The following is an 18,205-nucleotide window of genomic DNA, read 5'->3' on the forward strand; positions in this document are numbered from 1 at the left end:
ATGGAGTACATACCACCTTTTGTGTAAAAAATTGCCCCTTGAGTTTCTATTATTCCTTTTCCCTTTCACCATAAACTGCTACCCTCCAGTTCTTGATTCCCCAAGCCTGGGTAGTAAAATATTGAGTGCAGTCACCTGATGTATGCCCCTCATGATTTTATGCACCTCTATAAGCCATCCTTCTGCAATGGGTTCGCAATGGCTACAGAGAAAGTGCAGTGTAGGTAAACAGTAAAGTGCAAGATAATAACAAGGTGAAAGATTGTGAGGTCAAGAATCCATTTTATTGTACTAGGGAACCAATTAGAAGTCTAATTACGGATGGGTAGAACTTGTCCTTGAGCCTGATAGTATGTGCTTTCAAGCTTTTGTATCTTCTGTCCAATGGAAGAAGGGGGAAGAGAGATCACATGGGATGGGTGTGGATTTGATTACGCTGGCTGCTTACTGAGGCAGCAAGAAGTATAGGGTCCGTAGAGGGGAAGCTGGTTTCCTTGATGTGCTGAGCTGTGTCCACAGCTCCCTGTAGTTTCTTTTGGTCACAGGCAAAACTGTAATTATACCAAGCTATTATGCATCTAGAAAGGATGCTTTCTATGGTGCAACAGAAGAAAAATTGGTAAGGGTCAATGGAGACATTCCTTGTGACATCCGTGGAAATGATGAGTCAACTTTTCGGGCCGGAACCCTTCATCAAGACTGAAGCGGGAAGGGACAGAGGCCCTATAAAAAAGGTGGGGGGAGGGTGGGAAGGAGAAGGCTGGTAGGTTCCAGGTGAAAAGCCAGTAGGGGGAAAGACAAAAGGGTGGGGGAGGGGAAACAGGGAGGTGATAGGCAGGAAGTGTGAAGAAGGAATAGGGGAAAACACAATGAGGAGCATTGAGATGTGGTTCATGGGTCAAAGAATGATTGAATGGATTTGATTGACTTGTTATTATCAGATAGAGTGAAAAGCTTTTATTTATGTTTACACGTCATCCAGTCAGATCACGTCATACATAAATAGATTGAGGTCACAAAAAGGAAGCAGAATGCAAAAATAAATTCAAGGACCGTGTGAGGTGGACTGGGAGATTAAGAATTCATCTGTAGTGAATGAGAGGCCCATTCAACAGTCTGATAACGGCTGGATAAAAGCTGTCCTTGAGCCTGGTGGCACATGCTTTCAGGTGTTTGTATCAGGAGATGGGAAAATAAAGAATGACCAGGGTTGGAAAGATCCCCAGTTAAGTTGGCTGCTTTCTTCAGGCAGCATGAAGTTTAGACCGAGTCAGTGGATGTCAGGCTGGTTTGCATGAAGGTATATCCACAACTTTACAATTCCCTGTGGTCTTCGGTAGAGCAATTGCCATGCCAAGCTGTGCTGAAGGAAATACAGGGTATGACTACAGCATTTTTAATCACAGAGGCACCTTCTTCAAGAAACATACAAGACTGCAGAAGCTGAAATCTGGAGCGAAAATGTGATTTGGGTCAAGCAGCACATAGGGAGGCAAAGGAATGGTTGCAATTTTGGTTTGAGACCTTGCATCAGGACTGAAGGCATAGAGGGATTAAATAAAACAGAGATGGGTCGATGATATGTGGAAGCAAATGAAGTGGGATGTGATGGGCTAGTGCATCCAGGTGGGGGAGAGGGGAGGGGAGGTTAGGAAAGAGGCTGAAGGGTGATTGGTGGAAATAGATAGCAATGGGGGAGGTGGTGCGATTAAGCAGATGGAAGAGGGTGAAGGATAGGAGAGGAAGGATAGCAACAAGGGCTGGTGAGTGATAAATGGAAACATAAGGGAAGTCGGATTGTTTATATCATGAGATTGTAGCCTGCAAGTCAGTGCTATGAAAAATGTATTCTCCATTTTCAGGTACCCCGATCCCCCTGTGTTCCTTTCCTACTCCCATACAGCCTCTCTCCTATTATTCACCTTGTCCATATCCAACCCCTCCATTACCCGGACTCATCACCCTCCCCCATCAGTTTCCATCTACCCACCACCCCACACGTATTCTCGTGGGTTTCTTCTCCCCGGATTGCCTCCACAACCCGACTCCACCTCCCCATCATCTGCCTCTCGCAAGCCAAGGTAACAGACAAGGTAGCTGCCATATTTAGTTTGCTGCTGACACTATTGTTGTTAGCCGAATTAAAGGTGAAGACAAATCAACATTTAGGAAGCATATTAAAAATCTTGTTGAATGGTTCCATAACAATAACCTGTCACTCAGCATCAGCAAAACCAAAGAAATTGGAGGTTCATGAACCATAAAACCAAAGGGCCATAAGATATAGGGGCAGAATTAGGTGTCTTGGCCCATGAAGTTTGCCCATCATTCCATTAAAGCTCATTTATTATCCCTCCCAAACACATTCCACTGCCTTCTCACCCAGAGAGTAGTGGGTGACTGGAATGCACTGCCCTGGGTGGTGATAGAGGCAAATACATTAGGAACCTTTAAAAGATGTTTAGATAGGCACATGAATGTGAGGAAAATGGAAGGATATAGACGTTGTGTAGGCAGAAGAGATTGGTTTAGTTGGCTGGTTGATTACTAATTTAAATGGCCTGCTCCTGTGTTGTAATGTTTTATGTTCCATAATAAACAGGGCAGGTTCCCACTTACTCTGCCTCTAGACATCAGTATCAAAGTTATTCCTACAAAATCAGCTCTGGCACCCAATGCTATAGAAATGTGCAAATGATAAATACACACATAGCAAGAATCTGTTAGCAATTGTGAACCCAAATGCGTGGCAATTCAGGAGCTTTAAAACATTCTTACTTACTGCCTGTTACACCACTGACACTTAGGGCAGCAATGAAGGTCCTCCATCTCTATCTGTCCTTGGCTTTCTTCATTGCCGTTTCTGTAACAATTTTTATTTTACCATGAACCTGGAGGACCGGTGGACCACTCTAAGTCTGGCCTCTACCCTTTGACCTGTTTGGGATGGGTGACCCTACCAAGAGTCAAAGCACAAGGCCCTGACTCCAGCCAACATAACTCTCCACCTCATTGAGACACAAAGGCCTCCAAACCGTACGATAAGGTTGTGGTCCTCTTGGAGGTTTAAAGATAACATGTAGTTAAATAGAAATAAAAAAATCTGAAGATGTTGAAAATATGAAATAAAGTCAGAAAATATTGAAGACATCTGAAACATTAATTATATTTCTCTTTCTGCAGCTGCTACTTCACCTGCTGAGTGTTTCCAGCATGCTCTGTTCATGTTTTAGACTTCCAGCATCAGCAGCTTATTTTAATTTCTACCTACTGTTAAATTCACAGCTACATCTCTCCCTGATCACCCAAACTGGGACTTCACCATTCTCCAGTGAATCGGATTTCCATCTGCCCCTTTGATCTTGTCCATTTCTGTTACGTTCCCTGCCTATTGTAAGGTATGGACCAAAAATATCCTGCACTGACACAACTCATTCCAGAGCAATTGTCTTCAGCGGTTCAGATGAGGAGACACAGAGCAAACACTTCATTATTGTTTCAGTCTACACAGATGCTGCCTGACCTGCTGAGAATTTCCAGCATTTACTGTACATGTAACTGAAACACACCTTGAGTTTCCAGGTTGGCATTCTTCACATTCTTTACATTCTGCTTGGCAACAGTTTTCTTTGTAAATGTCTAATGGCAATAGATGACTGGCAATGCCATATAGAGACTGCTCACAACATTCCATTCAGTGCATTGGCAGAAATGGTGCATTCTTGTCATTCTTGCCCATATAAGCTACATGAAAGCAGAATGCAAATATTGTGCATTACACAACATCAGAAAGAGTCATTGTGACTCCTTTGCAGAATGGTAAGGGCAAGATGTTAAAATGTCTGCCTGCAGTGCTTATATAAAGAAGTAGCAGATGGAATACAGTGTGGGGAAGTGTTTGGTCACGTACTTGGGCAGAAGAAATGAAAGTGTTTTCTAAATGGTGTTTCCCCCCTTTTCTAAATGGAGTGAAAATACAAAAAAACTGAGGCACAAATATACTTGGGAGTCCTTGTGCAGGATCCTTTAAAGGTTAATTTGCAGGTTGAGTCTGTGGTGAGAAAGGTAAATGTGATGTTAGCGTTCATTTCAAGAGGACTAAAACATAAAAGCAAGGATGTAATATTGAGACTTTATAAAGCACTGGTGAGGCCTCACTTGGAGTGTTGTGAGCAGTTTTATCTTAGAAAGAATGTGCTGAAACTGGTCATGGTTCAAAGGAGGTTCACGAAAATTATTCCAAGATTGCACAGATTGGCATATGAAGAGAGTTTGATGGCTCTGGACCTGTATTCACTGGAATTCAGAAGAATGAGGGGGTGACCTAATTGTAACCTAATGAATGGTGAAAGGCCTTGATAGAGTGGATACGGAGAAGATGTTTCCTATGGTGGGAGGGTCTAAGACCAGAGGCTACAGCTTCAGAATAGGGTGGCATCCTTTCAGAATGGAGAAGAGGAGTAATTTCTTTAGCCTGACAGGGATGAATCTGTGATATTTGTTGCCACACACAGCTGTGGAGGACAAGTCTTCATGTACATTTAAGGCAGAGGTGGATAGATTCTTGACTGGTCAGGGCATGAGTGGATATGGGGGCGGGGGGGAGCGAATGCAGAGGCGGGATATTAGGACTGAGAGGAAAAATGGATCGGCCATGATGAAATGGCAGAGCAAACTCAATGGGCCAAATAGCCAAATGTTCCTATATTTCATGGTCTTGTGGTCTTATATCACACTTGCTTTAGCTGAATTAACAGGAGCCTTCAGGCTTCCTGTTGCAAACAGACAGGCAGAGAGAGGCCTGAAGACTAAAAAGATGGAATAACTCAGACCGCCATGTAAATTTAACTGAAAATATCACTGTTTCAGAGTTGGCAGTGAAAGCTGCATTGTGGCCAAAAGGTTTCTGGGTAAGTTTGACTTATTTTTAAGCATTTCCTTGTGGGCCACTACTTGACCCTTCTCTGCAGTTGAGCAAAGATATTTTCATTGGAGTCTTCACCTGAGTATTAAACATCTCTTCAAAAACAAACTTGATCTGGGTAAATTAAGTAAAGAAAAATAATCCGAACTTTTATCAGGATTGTTATTGAATCAATCTTGAGAGAACAGATGCAAATCCAAGTCAAATCTCAACTTTTCATATTTCAGCTTGTGTTGACTATTTGTGAGCGTCACCTGATGTTTGCAAATATACTTTTTGTATTTAACTTCACAGCCATTTAAATAATCACTTCACATAATTCCAGAAACATGCCCATATATCGAGTTAGATTGCATTCTTCCCAAATTCAGAAAAGGAAAGAATGAAAAAGAAAATCTGTGTAATTTTTTTCAAGCTTTTCTATAATTAAAGGTAATTTATTTAGGACACGAGTATCCATTAAAGTTATTACTGACCTCTCAGTAAATGACCATGAGGATTAGAAGCTTTAACTGTCACTCCAGATTAAGAGAATCTTGATTACATTTACTGTGGGTGTAAATCCTTTGTAAAATAAATAGGCAAATTCAAGTAAAAATGCACAGTGATATTTTTATTCATATTTAATTGTACAGCTCTTGCTCTAGTTCATACAGAAACATGCAATTTGTAAACAATCTTGGACTAGTCTTTGGATATACTTTATCCCCAGTGCAATATTAAAGCTAGTTTCTTTTCAGCTTTTCTTTGATTTTCTTGGGTTCTAGCTGTATCAATCGAAGAATATCCTTGTTTTCCAGTGTGCCCTGAATAAATTCACCCTCTGATAATTTATCTGTGGAAAAAGAACATTTAATTGATGTGTTATATTTGTAAGAAATTTTCACTTCAACACAAACCACACAATATTAGAAACAACTTTCATATTTTGGTTGTCTTGCAACATGGCTGATGAAACATGCTCACCTGCATGAAAACATGAAGCTTTTTAATTGGCTGGAATTTTTTAGTTAAACATAGATATTATATTCAATAGGAAATATAAAGAGTGTTATACTTTCATTTACCTTCACAGATAGACCTGCTATGCATTCCTTCTGCATTCTATTCTCTTTGAAACAATCTGATTCGAATTGGCACATGGCAGTTTAAAGCTACAAGCATTAATTCTGACAATCCTGTTAATGTATGAGTAATATTACCACAATAATTGTACCAGCAATGGCCATTTAAGGATTATTGATCATAGGTGGTTCTCTGTAATATTCAAGAGTTTGACAGCTTCCCTGTGTCGACGTGTGTCCCAAATACAATTTACTAAAACTATACTTTTAGTCCTTATGGACTCCCTCAGGATAAATTGAGAGAATGTATGAGGAAACCACAGAGACTTTACTATCTATCCTGATTGTCAAATTGCTGTCAATTCTTTTTTTAACACAGGTGGGGGAGTCTGAGACCAGAAGACACATCCTCAGTATAGAGGAGTTTCCTTTTAGAACGGAGATGAAGAGAAATTTCTTTAGCCAGAGAGTGGTGAATCTGTGGAATTCGTTGCCACAGGCAGCTATAGAGGCCAAGTCACTGGGTATATTTAAGGCAGAGGTTGGTAGATTCTTGATTAGTCAAGGCATGAAGGGATACTGGGAGAAGGCAGGAGATTGGGGCTGAGAGGAAAATTAGATCAGCCATGATGAAATGGCGGAACAGACTCAATGGACCAAATGGCTTAATTCTGCTCCTATATCTTATGGTGTTATGGTCTAATATCCAGATCACCCAGGCCATTAAAGGCATTGCAATTTTAAAAAATCAATATCTATTTTTATATGTACAGAACTATCACAAATTTAAAACCCATGTTGCTCATAATGTCAGTTTAAAATGTATTGAGACTGATCTGCATATTGGTCTATCTTTTAATCCCTTTACCATATCTGTGTGCTTACCATTTTCTTTCTTGCCAAAATAGTCCCAGATTTTGTCAGTTCTCTTCTCTGGTGTGTTCTCATCCTCCGGCAGGTCTTTTTGATCGTCATCATTTATCATTTTAAATATTGCCTGTTTGGAGTAAAGAATGGATTTCACTAAACCAGTCAGACCACATGATATTTCTTCACAGGATGCAGCCAGCTGTAGCTATCTTTTCATTAATGCACAGAAGCCCTGACTGCAATGTGGCACGGTAAGTGGAGCTGCTATCTCACAGCACTAGAGACCCAGGTTCAATCCTGGCATTAGGTGGTGTCTGCATGGCGTTTGCACATACCCCCAGAGACTGTACGGGTTTCTCCTAGGAGCTTTGATATCCTTCAGCCTTCCACATCTGCGTGGGTTGAGTTAAACTGTCCTCACTAATTGAGGAGCACTATAACTTCTCCCCAATTTGTGGGTGAGTGGCAAATTATGACAGAGGTTGATAAGAATCAGAAGTTGAAGAGAATGTGGGAAGAATCAAACATAGTAATAGAGGGTCAGTATAAAATGAGTAGTTGATGATTAGAATACACTCTGTGGGCTGAAAGGCCTGCTTGCATGCTCTATCACTCTACAACTATGAGAAACGTATTTGCTTCTTTAATTAATACAGCTAAAAATAAGTCAAATCATTTCCTTTTCAGTAAATAATTGACGGAAAACGAGAATTCATTCGATATCTGCATAATCTCTTGTGTTTATCATATCTTTTTCTCTCTTCCTCTCCTTAAATAACTGTATGGTTTACAAACCACTCAGGAGTCAATTCCTGGCCTGTACATGCCACTGACTTATACAACCAGAAAGATCATGACCTCAGACCCTGTTAAGTTTCCCAGCAGAGGTCATTAGGAAATGATCAAGACTAATTCCTGTTTATATTCTCCGTGCTCCCATTCCAAAGCCAATGGCAAAACGTACCTGAAAAACAATCCTCACTGAATACTTCTAACAATAGAAAAGGTGAAGTCTTCAGTTCAAGTCATGTTTGACAAAAGATTTCCTTGAGAAAGGCACTGTAGTTCGAATTAAAAGCTGCCACCAAAAGGGCTGTGAATGCTAAAAAAGACAGGCATTTCTAGAAGCTAGGTGTTTAACTAACACTCTTGACTAAGTGTAAGAAAGTAATTAGGAATTAGCAGGCCATGCAGAGAAGAGACAGATATAGTCATTGGGATAAATAATTTGACACAGCATTGCCAAACAACCTGTCGTGTGCTGAACTATTCCATGCTCTCTGTTTATTGGTGGCAATTTGTATGGCTACTTGATAATCTATCTGCAACCTACAATATTCAAACCTTTTCATGTTCATTAGTGCCAATGGTGAAAAGTATTGGCGGGATCTCAGGCACAATCTGCAAGGACCCCAGAGAGGTTTCCATGGACCATCTCCACCAAGACATCCAGAGGCATATTACAGAAACAGTGCAGGTCTCCACTGACTTCTCAGCTCAATATGGAGTACCACCTCTGCCTGTCCTTCAGTGGAGGCGAGTGCAAGGAACCTACGCACACTGTTCCAAGAAAATTGTGCTTTATCTGCACTGGAGTGGGGAACCTTAGGTTTCAGACTTAGAACCTCCAGACAAGAGTTGACAAATTAATATTTAGGTTTGAAACTGTATGCTAAATCCAGAATTTTCAGCAAGGCATGTCTGTTAATGCTACAGATATTTAGCACCTGTTTTCACTGCAGGACAATCTCCTTCTTATACTACCCCACATGTATTTTATACACCACTTTTCATAATTGCAGAATATCAAAAAGCAAGCTGTAAACACAAAGCAACAATGACAACACCCTTTTGTTATTCTTAGTCAAAGGTGCTACAACTCCAAAGCAGCATTGTGTACCCCAAACCAAAAAGATGATACACTTGGTCATAGAGGGAGCTTTTAAGGAAGGAATTTAAAAAGGAAAAGTGTTTTAGGAAAATAATTTCTCAAGGTTAGAGACTTGATAGCTGAAGCTACAGGCATGAATGGTGAAAGAATTAAAATCCAGGATTGTTTAAGATGAACACACACAAATGTTAAAGGAACTCAACAAATTAGGCAGCCTATGGAGGGAAATGCACTGTCAATGCTTCTGGTTTTATAGATTTTGCAGAATCTCTTGTGTGTATATAGTTCAGAATCCAACCTTGGAGAATTATCTTTGCCTTCCCCTCCAGCATTAGAGAACTATAAATCTGGAGGAGAGTGCAAAGATGAGAAGGTGTGATGTTTTGGCATGATTTGAAAACAAGATAGTAATTCGAAAATCAAGGTCCTGCTTTTACTGGCAAAAAAATTTAGATCAGAAAACATGGGGCTGATGGATTAACAGACGTTGGTGGAAGTTGGGACAGAGGCAAGCAGAGTTTTAGATGAGTTTTAAATGACTGCAGATTTGCAGAAGAAAGAATCTCAGAGACTAGTCATGAGTAGGTTGGAAAAGGCAAGCCTAATAATAAGGTATGTATGAAGATCTTAGTGGGTGATGAGCTGAGGACCTGGAATGTCACAAAGCTGAGAATAGATGTTGATGGGGATGTACGGATTTGTAGTTGAAAGCTCATCATAGGATTAAAAATATTTTCATCATAGGATTATAAAGAACATCAAACTGGCAATACACCTGATGCAATTTCAGAAAGAGGCCTGTTACAGGGGTGGAATTGAGGCTAGGGCTAGTGTTTTTGGTTGTCAGACTCAAGTAATTCTAATATTACCTTACAACATAGAAAGAAGCCATTCAACACATTGAAGCTATGCCAGCACTTGGATCCGATCAATTCCATTCCCTGCATATATCCCTGAAATTTATTCTCACCAAATCACCCTTCTAATCTTCTTCCCATCCTCTACACTTGGGAGTATTTTACAATGGTCAGTTAACCCACTCACCTGTAGATCTTTAGAATGTGAGAGCAAACTGGAGCAACCAGGATCAACTTATGTAGGCACGAGGAAAGAAAAGGAAATTGCCTTTCAAACTCACGAGAGAGCATAGGCCACCAAATTTTTGCTGTTGACGTTTCTGTAGCAGGCAATTTCTTTTTTACAAGGTCGAGTTGCTAGCTCGACGCTCAACCCAGCATGGATGGAGAGCGTGCCTGGGGAGCCGGCTGGATTCGAGCTTGGGAGCCTTTGCTCCGAAGTCCGGTGCTGATGCCACTATGCCACCAGCCAGCCAATGTAGGCATGAGGCGTACATACAAACTTCACAAAGCCAGATGTGGAGATCAGGATCGGGCCCAGCTGGAGCTGGGAAATTGTGCCATACATGGAATATATGGTCAATAATAATTCCATGGGAGTTTCCAAAGTAAACCTTATGAATAAAAATGATGCCATTGGAGGAGAGTCTCTGACCACAGCTAAGAACGGAATCAATTGTACCATCTTCCAATGCCTTATCAACAGTCAGCTAGCCTGATGGTAAAACATTGGAGGGTGATGGAGCAATTGATAATATCCCAGGCTAAAGGAGATTGAGAAGGAGAAACTGTCTCATTGGATGCTACTTTGAATTCGACAAAAATACACTTCCTTTGGTGTAAATCTGGTTGCAGAGATTCCTAGATGTTTCAAAGAAAATTTGGAAGTCCGTAACACATTCAAGGAATTTTGAGAGGAAAGTGAGTTTTAGATGGAGCAGTAATTTAGAAAGACAGATCTGGGACAGGGAAGGAATATGTGGGAACTTTAAGGAATGATTTTGGGCAGTATGGAGATAAATTAGTTTTAATATGTAGTCTTCATTGTAATATATGTAAAGCCTATTGCAATAATCCTCTGCATTTCTGTTAATCTAATAAGGAAAGGAGAGTTTACTGCCCTTTAATCTGTTTAGAATTATTGCTCCAGTATAAAATACACCTTGAATCCACATCAATAACACTGTATATAGAACTGTGCAAAGGTCTTAGGCACATATATAAAACTAAGATGCCTAAAACTTTTGTAAAGTACGATAAATTATACGCATCTCTTTTTTTACAAAAAAAAATTACCTGAACAAAGAAAATGCACTCAGTGAGCACTTTATTAGGTACACCTGTACACCTGCTCATTAACGCAAATACAGTACCGTGCAAAAGTCTTAGGCACCCAAGCTGTATACATATGTATGCCTTAGACTTTTACACGGTACTGTATTTCTATTATAACTTTTGTAATTCTGAACTGTATTTAGTTAGTTCTTTAAAACTTAATATTTACTAGCATTGCAATAAAAGTACATTAATTCCAGTTCAAAGATATTGAAAACACATTACTTAGTTTGGATATACATATTAATGAAAGAGAATAGTTATGATGTTTTTTACCTTTTATACATAACTGAACAACAAAAACAGTTTACGAGGCCCTAATTCTTCCTGTAATTGAGATAACATTTCTCCCATGTCCTGCCCTTCAATCATTTGCTTAGTATGGCACCTTGCTGAGAACTTACATAACAGGGACAGCTTTTCAAAAGCAAAGTGTCTTTGGTTGACTGGGGCATCTGTTAAGCTGCAATATGAATAAAAACACCCTTTCACTGTCTTTTAAAGTAATGGCTATTACCATAAAATGGTAGAAGCCATATTGTTTTCTGGGGGGAAAGGCCCTAGGTTGTCTGAGAGGATACTTACTTTAAAGCGGGGTAAATATAAAGAGAATCACATCAACCTTCCCATTCCCAGTAACTGGTTATAAAGCAGGGATAACTGAATTGGCCGCCTGCAAAAGGTTCTCAAAAGAGGAAAAGTGACAACTGAAGGAAAGTAGATAGAAGAAAAAGACCAAAATGGAAAATGAGTATCAATATTTTCTAGCAGTTTGTATAAACAGAATCATGCAATTTAAAAATCAGTGTACCTTGACAATTTCTAAGATCTCCTGCTTGTTGATTGTGCCATTGCCATCCACGTCATAAAGGGAAAAGGCCCATTCAAGCTTCTGAGAGGTTTTTCCAGAGGAGGTGAGGTGAAGGGCAATGATGTATTCTTTAAAATCCAAAGTCCCATCAGCGTTGCTGTCAAAGCTTCTGAAAACATGCTGAGCATATTCTTTCGGATCTGCATCTGGGAAGAAGCCTGAGTAGATTTGCAGAAATTGTGGCATGGTGATCTTACCATTTGGACATTCCTTCAAAAAGGATTGATACCATTCAGAGAGTTCCCCCTCTGAGTACTTGGTGTTGAGTTTGAGATCTTCCAAGATATCTTTGGAGAGGGCACTGCTTTTGGAATTTCCCATTTCCAGTACCAGAGGCAAGAAGCAGGAAGGGGAACAAAGGACTACTCCTGACTGAATACTGCACAGTCTGGCACCAGATGCATATTTATCTGAATAGATTAAAGGTTCATGGTTTAGAGGGATTAGCCTTTATCTCCTTAAGGTTGACATTCACACAGACAGCAGAATTCCTATAAACAAAGAAAACTAATTAACTAATGGAAGTAGCTGTAATTTAAGGCATAAATTCCTAAAAATATTAACAAATCACATCTCCCCTACTGCAGTGTTTTATTCCCTACAGTGTCATTTAACATCACAAGTACTTTTGGTCATTTCTCACATCTGAATTTACCAAGGATTGGACAAATGTTATCATTTGTTCTCAGGATGAGAATGATATTGGTGTCTAAATTTGTCGCCAATAGAGCTGGTGCTCTAATCCCTGGAATAGCCAAAGTCTTTGTGGTGATAATGCCTCTGCATTGAACCAAAGGAGGACCTTAACATGACAATGACATTTGGCACTGGGGTGGGGAATGTGAAATGAGAGACAGGAGAGGAAATTAAACTGGAAATGGACATTGGAAACAGAATAAGCAAAATAAATGGGCTGTAGAAACAAAGGGAAGTAGCAAAAAGGATCAGAGTGTGGGGAAATGTAAGATTAAACATAATGGAGTACTGTCGTAGAAAAGCAGCATCCATTATCAAGGACTCCCACCATCCAGGCCATGCTCTCTTCTCTCTGATGCCATCAGGAAGAATGTACAGGAGCCTTAGGTCACACCCCACTAGATTCAGGAACAGTTATTACCCTTCAATTATCAGGCTCCTAAACCAGAGTGGCTAACTTCACTCACCCAAACACTGAAATGATTCCACTTTTCCACTGTCACAATTGATTGGTCCTATACTCTCATGTCTTATCCTCTTGCTCTTCTTATACTTGTGGAATGCCTTGGGGTTTTCCTTAATCCTGCGCACCAAGGCCTTCTCATGGCCCCTTCTGGCTCTCCTAATTTCATTCTTAACCTCCTTCCTGCTAGCCTTATAATTTTCTAGATCTCTTTCATTACCTAGACTTTTGAACCTTTCATAAGCTTTTCTTTTCTTCTTGAGTAGATTTTCAACAGCCTTTGTACACCATGGCTCCTGTACCCTACCATCCTTTCTCTGTCTCACTGGAATGTACCTATGCAGAATGCCACGCAAATATCCCCTGAACATTTGCCACATTTCTGCCCCCAATTTCCCTGAGAACATCTGCTCCCAATTTAGGCTTCCAAGTTCCTACCTGATAGCTTCATATTTCCCCTTACTCCAATTAAATGTTTTCCTGACTTGTCTGCTCTGTCCTTCTCTAATGTTATGATAAAGAAGATAGAATTGTGATCACTATCTCCAAAATGCTCTCCCAATGAGAGACCTAACACCTGACCAGGTTCATTTCCTAATACCAGATCAAGTACAGCCTCACCTCTTGTAGGCTTATCTACATATTGTGTCAGGAAACCTTTCTGAACACACCTAACAAACTCGACCCCATCTAAAACCCTTGCTCTAGGGTGAAGCCTATCAATATTGGGGAAGTTAAAATCTCCCATCATGACAACCCTGTAATTATTGCACCATTCCAGAATCTGTCTCCCTATCTGCTCCTCAATGTCCCTGTTACTATTGGGTGCTCTATAAAAAACACCCAGTAGAATTATTGACCCCTTCCTGTTTCTAGCTTCCACCCACAGAGACTCAGTGGACAATCCCTCCAAGATTTCCTCCTTTTCTGCAGCCATGACACTATCTCTGGTCAACAGGGCTACATCCCCACCTCTTTTGCCTCCCTCCCTGTCCTTTCTGAAACATCTAAAGCTTGACGCTTGAAGTAACCATTCCTGCCCCTGAACCATCCAAGTCTCTGTAATGGCCACAATGTCATAGCTCCAAGGGCTGATCCACGCTCTAAGCTCATCCGCTTTATTCATAATACTCCTTGCATTAAAATAGACACATCTCAAACCATCAGTCTGAGCCCATCCCTTCTCGATCACCTGCCTATCCTCCTTCTCACACTGCCAACAAGCTTTCTCTATTTGTGAGCCAACCATCCTTCCTCCATCTCTTCAGTTCAGTTCCCACCCCACATCAATTCTAGTTTAAACTCTCCCCAATAGCCTTAGCAAACCTCCCTGCCAGGATAGAGGCAAACTACCATCTGTTTTGTTTTCCTGCGTCCACAGAATCACCTGTCTGACCCCCTAAATATAGAGTCCCCTATCACTGCTGCCATCCTCTTCCTTTCCCGTCTGAGCCACAGGGCCAGACTCTGTACCAGCAGTGCAATCACTATTGCTTCCCCCTGGTAAGTCATCCCCCCAACAGTACTCAAACAGGAATATTTATTGTTAAAGGGGACAGCCACAGGGGTACTCTCTAGTATCTGACTTTTGCCCTTCCCTTTCCTGACTGTTACTCACTTACAGTATTTGTTTCCTGAGGCCCCGGTGTGACTACTTGCCTATAGCTCCTATCTATCAACTAGTTGAGTGGTGTCACAGCAATAACTTTGCACGCAACGTCAGTAAGACCAAAGAACTCATTGTGGAGTTCAGAAAGGGTAAGATGAGGGAACACACACCAGTCCTCATTGAGGGATCAGAAGGGGAAAGAGTGAGCAATTTTAAGTTCCTGGGTGTCAATATCGCTGAGGATCTATCATGCAGCTGTAAAGAAGGCACATTACCGTCTATATTTCGTTAGGAGTTTGAGGAGATTTCGTATGTCACCAGAGACACTTCCACAGACATACGAGGAAAGCATTCGAACTGGCTGCATCACCCATCGGGTATGGTGCTGGAGGCGGGAGGGAATGCTGCACTGGATCAAAATAACCTGCAGAGACTAGTAACCTCAGTCAGCTCCATCATGGGCACTAACCTCCATCGTATCCAGGATATCTTCAAGGATCAGAAAGACGGCATCCATCATTAAGGACCACCATCACTCAGAACATGCCTTGTTCTCATTGTTACCATTGAGGAGGAGGTACAGGAGCCTAAAGGCACACACTCAATGATTCAGGAACAGCTTCTTCCCCTCTGCCATCCAAATTCTGAATGGATATCCAACACTAATTTAACAATTTTATATATACATATTTCTGCTGCAAAGACAACAGATTTCATGACATATGCCAGTGGTATTAAAACTGATTCTAATTCTGATTCTTCGAGGTTGGATGAGAAAATGAAATCTTGAGAGTCAAAAGTGACATATGAGTATAAGAAAGCAATATTTCTGATAAGGACAGGGCCAGATCCATCTGGTAAAAGAGTTCCTTTTTAATGATGTGTAGAAATTGTAATTCAAACCCATTAAGAATAATGTATAAGTAAGCTATAAGCCTTGGTTAAAGAGAGAGGAGGGTGAGTCAATTACTGAATACATTATTAACGGTGAAAAATTTATTCTTGCAATACAACGTAAGTGCATTCTTGGATTGAATCTTACTTGGCAAATCTGTGTCTGAACTGGTCCATGTAAGGCTTCAGTTAAAGCTTGTGTCCTCATGAGACCTGGCATTTAAAAGGGAATCCAATATTCCTCTTTAGCTGTAAATAACATCCAAGGATTTCAGGCACCAGGTGCAGCTGATAAAGAGCAAGCCAGATACAGAGAGGATTAGCAATATCCAAGGCTTTGAACCGGATTCTGAAGCAAATTAGTGAGATGAGTTCTATCATTTCTATCTTTTCATTGACCATTGTTCAGACAAGCCTGGATTTAGAAGGAAAGCTCATATTTTGATAGATTCTAGATCTAGAGTGTAGGAAGGAAGGATTGCCTTAATCTTGAAGAAGGTTAAAAGGTTGGCACAACATTATAGGCCAAAGGGCCCGTACTGTTCTATGTTCTATATCTAAGGCTAAGAAGAGCCACATAATCAGGTTTAGTGGCACTTGAAATAGCAGAGAAATATCACAGTTTGAAAATTTATTTTGATAACGAGGAACTGGGATGGTTTAGTATCTATGTAGTTGTGACAGCAAACAGATTGATTGATTTTTGTGTGAAAATATTGATTAACAACAGTACATTGACAAATGAATTGGTATTTTAATGAGCCAAGACATTTCTAGTAAGCTTGACCATGTTACTGACGGAGAACACTATCACATTGGAAACTTACTTTGGTGAAGTTTTATATCATCTGAACAAATGGACTGTACCATACAATATAATGGACAAACACTAAAGATATTTATCATTGTAGTGAATAGGCCAGAACTGAGGAGAGTGCCTGCTCAAACTCAATCCTTTCATGAAGAGCAACCGCCATGCTGTCAATCCATGGCCTTCCGAATGCCATCGACCCATGGGCCTCCACTGAGAGCAACCACTGATCTCCTCTGCATTCACCTCGATGCTTCAATCTTCCTCGACACTTTGAAATGCAATCCATCATGTCTCTGGTCTTCTGCATGAGGCAGTCCAAGCTCACGGTCCTCCCCAGGGACCGCAGAGCACCGGATCACTCGATCAAACTTCAAACTGCATGTCACAGGCTCCAACAGTCTCCAAAACTTCAAACCTTGAAATGTTGTCATAGTCATAGTCATAGTCATACTTTATTGATCCCGGGGGAAATTGGTTTTCATTACAGTTGCACCATAAATAATTAAATAGTAATAAAACCATAAATAGTTAAATAGTAGTATGTAAATTATACCAGGAAATAAGTCCAGGACCAGCCTATTGGCTCAGAGTGTCTGACCCTCCAAGGGAGGAGTTGTAAAGTTTGATGGCCACAGGCAGGAATGACTTCCTATGACGCTCTGTGTTGCATCTCGGTGGAATGAGTCTCTGGCTGAATGTACTCCTGTGCCCAACCAGTACATTATGTAGTGGATGGGAGACATTGTCCAAGATGGCATGCAACTTGGACAGCATCCTCTTTTCAGACACCACCGTCAGAGAGTCCAGTTCCATCCCCACAACATCACTGGCCTTACGAATGAGTTTGTTGATTCTGTTGGTGTCTGCTACCCTCAGCCTGCTGCCCCAGCACACAACAGCAAACATGATCACACTGGCCACCACAGACTCGTAGAACATCCTCAGCATCATCCGGCAGATGTAAAAAGACCTCAGTCTCCTTAGGAAACTGACCTTTTTATTGGACTTCAGAGATGTCCCCCCTCCCTCACTTTGCCCGCAGCTTACAAAGCTTCTTTCCTCTCCTTCCCTACTCTGACAAAATATGTTTGCCCTGAAATACTAACTCTCCCTATGTTCCCACAGTTGTGGTCTGGCCTATAGAGCATTTCCCAGCATTTTTTGTTTTTATTTTATAAAAGAAGGCGGCTGGCTTCAAATTCTTTAGGCCTATTATATTTGTATCTCTGAAGTAGCATTCATTTAAGACCATAAGACCATATGATATAGAAGAAGAAGTTGGCCATTCGGCCCATCGAGTCTGCTCTGCCATTTAATCATGGGCTGATCCAATTCTTCCAGTCATCCTCACTCCCCTGCCTTCTCCCCATACCTTTTGATGCCCTGGCTAATCAAGAACCTATCTACCTCTGCCTTAAATACACCCAATAACTTGGCCTCCACAGCCGCTCGTAGCAACAAATTCCACAGATTTACCACCGTCTGACTAAAGTAATTTCTGTGCATCCCTGTTCTAAATTGTGAGTAGTTTTGAGCCCCTTATGTAAAAAAGTTTCTGTTGATCTTTGAGAGGATCCTGAGGAAGTTCATGAGAATGATCCCAGGAATGAAAGTGTTAACATATGAGGAGTGTTTGGTGGCTCTGGGCCTGTACTCACTGGAGTTTAGAAGAAAGAGGGGGGATCTCATTGAATTGTTTCGGATATTGAAAGACTGGATAGAGTGGATGTGGAGAGGATGTCTCAAATATGAGTCCTAATGCAGGATTCTGTAACGGTTAACTGCAGGTAGAGTCAGTAGTCAGGAAGGCAAATACAATAATAGTGTTCATTTTGAGGAACTAAAAAATTTTAAAAATGGATAAATATATGTAACATGCTGCAAGGTTTCACTGCCAATGTAATGGCTTTTCTGTAA

The 18,205-nt window shown here is 40.8% G+C and overlaps 1 protein-coding gene across 1 annotated transcript; it reads right to left on the reverse strand.

Moving 5' to 3' along the window:
* Positions 1 to 5,649: 5,649 nt before the first annotated feature.
* Positions 5,650 to 12,222, reverse strand: LOC134336625 (recoverin-like). Its single transcript, XM_063030966.1, has 3 exons — positions 11,753 to 12,222; positions 6,874 to 6,985; positions 5,650 to 5,759 (listed from the first exon to the last, which is right to left on the reverse strand). Exons 1-3 carry the CDS (start codon positions 12,131 to 12,133, stop codon positions 5,650 to 5,652), a joined length of 603 nt encoding a protein of 200 aa, XP_062887036.1. The 5' UTR covers positions 12,134 to 12,222.
* Positions 12,223 to 18,205: the final 5,983 nt, after the last annotated feature.

Source organism: Mobula hypostoma, chromosome 22 (genome assembly GCF_963921235.1).
Source record: "Mobula hypostoma chromosome 22, sMobHyp1.1, whole genome shotgun sequence".
Classification (NCBI taxonomy): domain Eukaryota; kingdom Metazoa; phylum Chordata; class Chondrichthyes; order Myliobatiformes; family Myliobatidae; genus Mobula; species Mobula hypostoma.

Bases quoted from the DNA above. Each gene is read 5' to 3' on its own strand.
- LOC134336625 (XM_063030966.1), bottom strand. From the start codon at position 12,133: ATGGGAAATTCCAAAAGCAGTGCCCTCTCCAAAGATATCTTGGAAGAT. The intron at 6,986-11,752 runs GTACACTGATTT...TACTCCAAACAG, and splicing joins AGATCTTAGAAATTGTCAAG to GCAATATTTAAAATGATAAA. The intron at 5,760-6,873 runs GTAAGCACACAG...CTTTTTCCACAG, and splicing joins TTTTGGCAAGAAAGAAAATG to ATAAATTATCAGAGGGTGAA.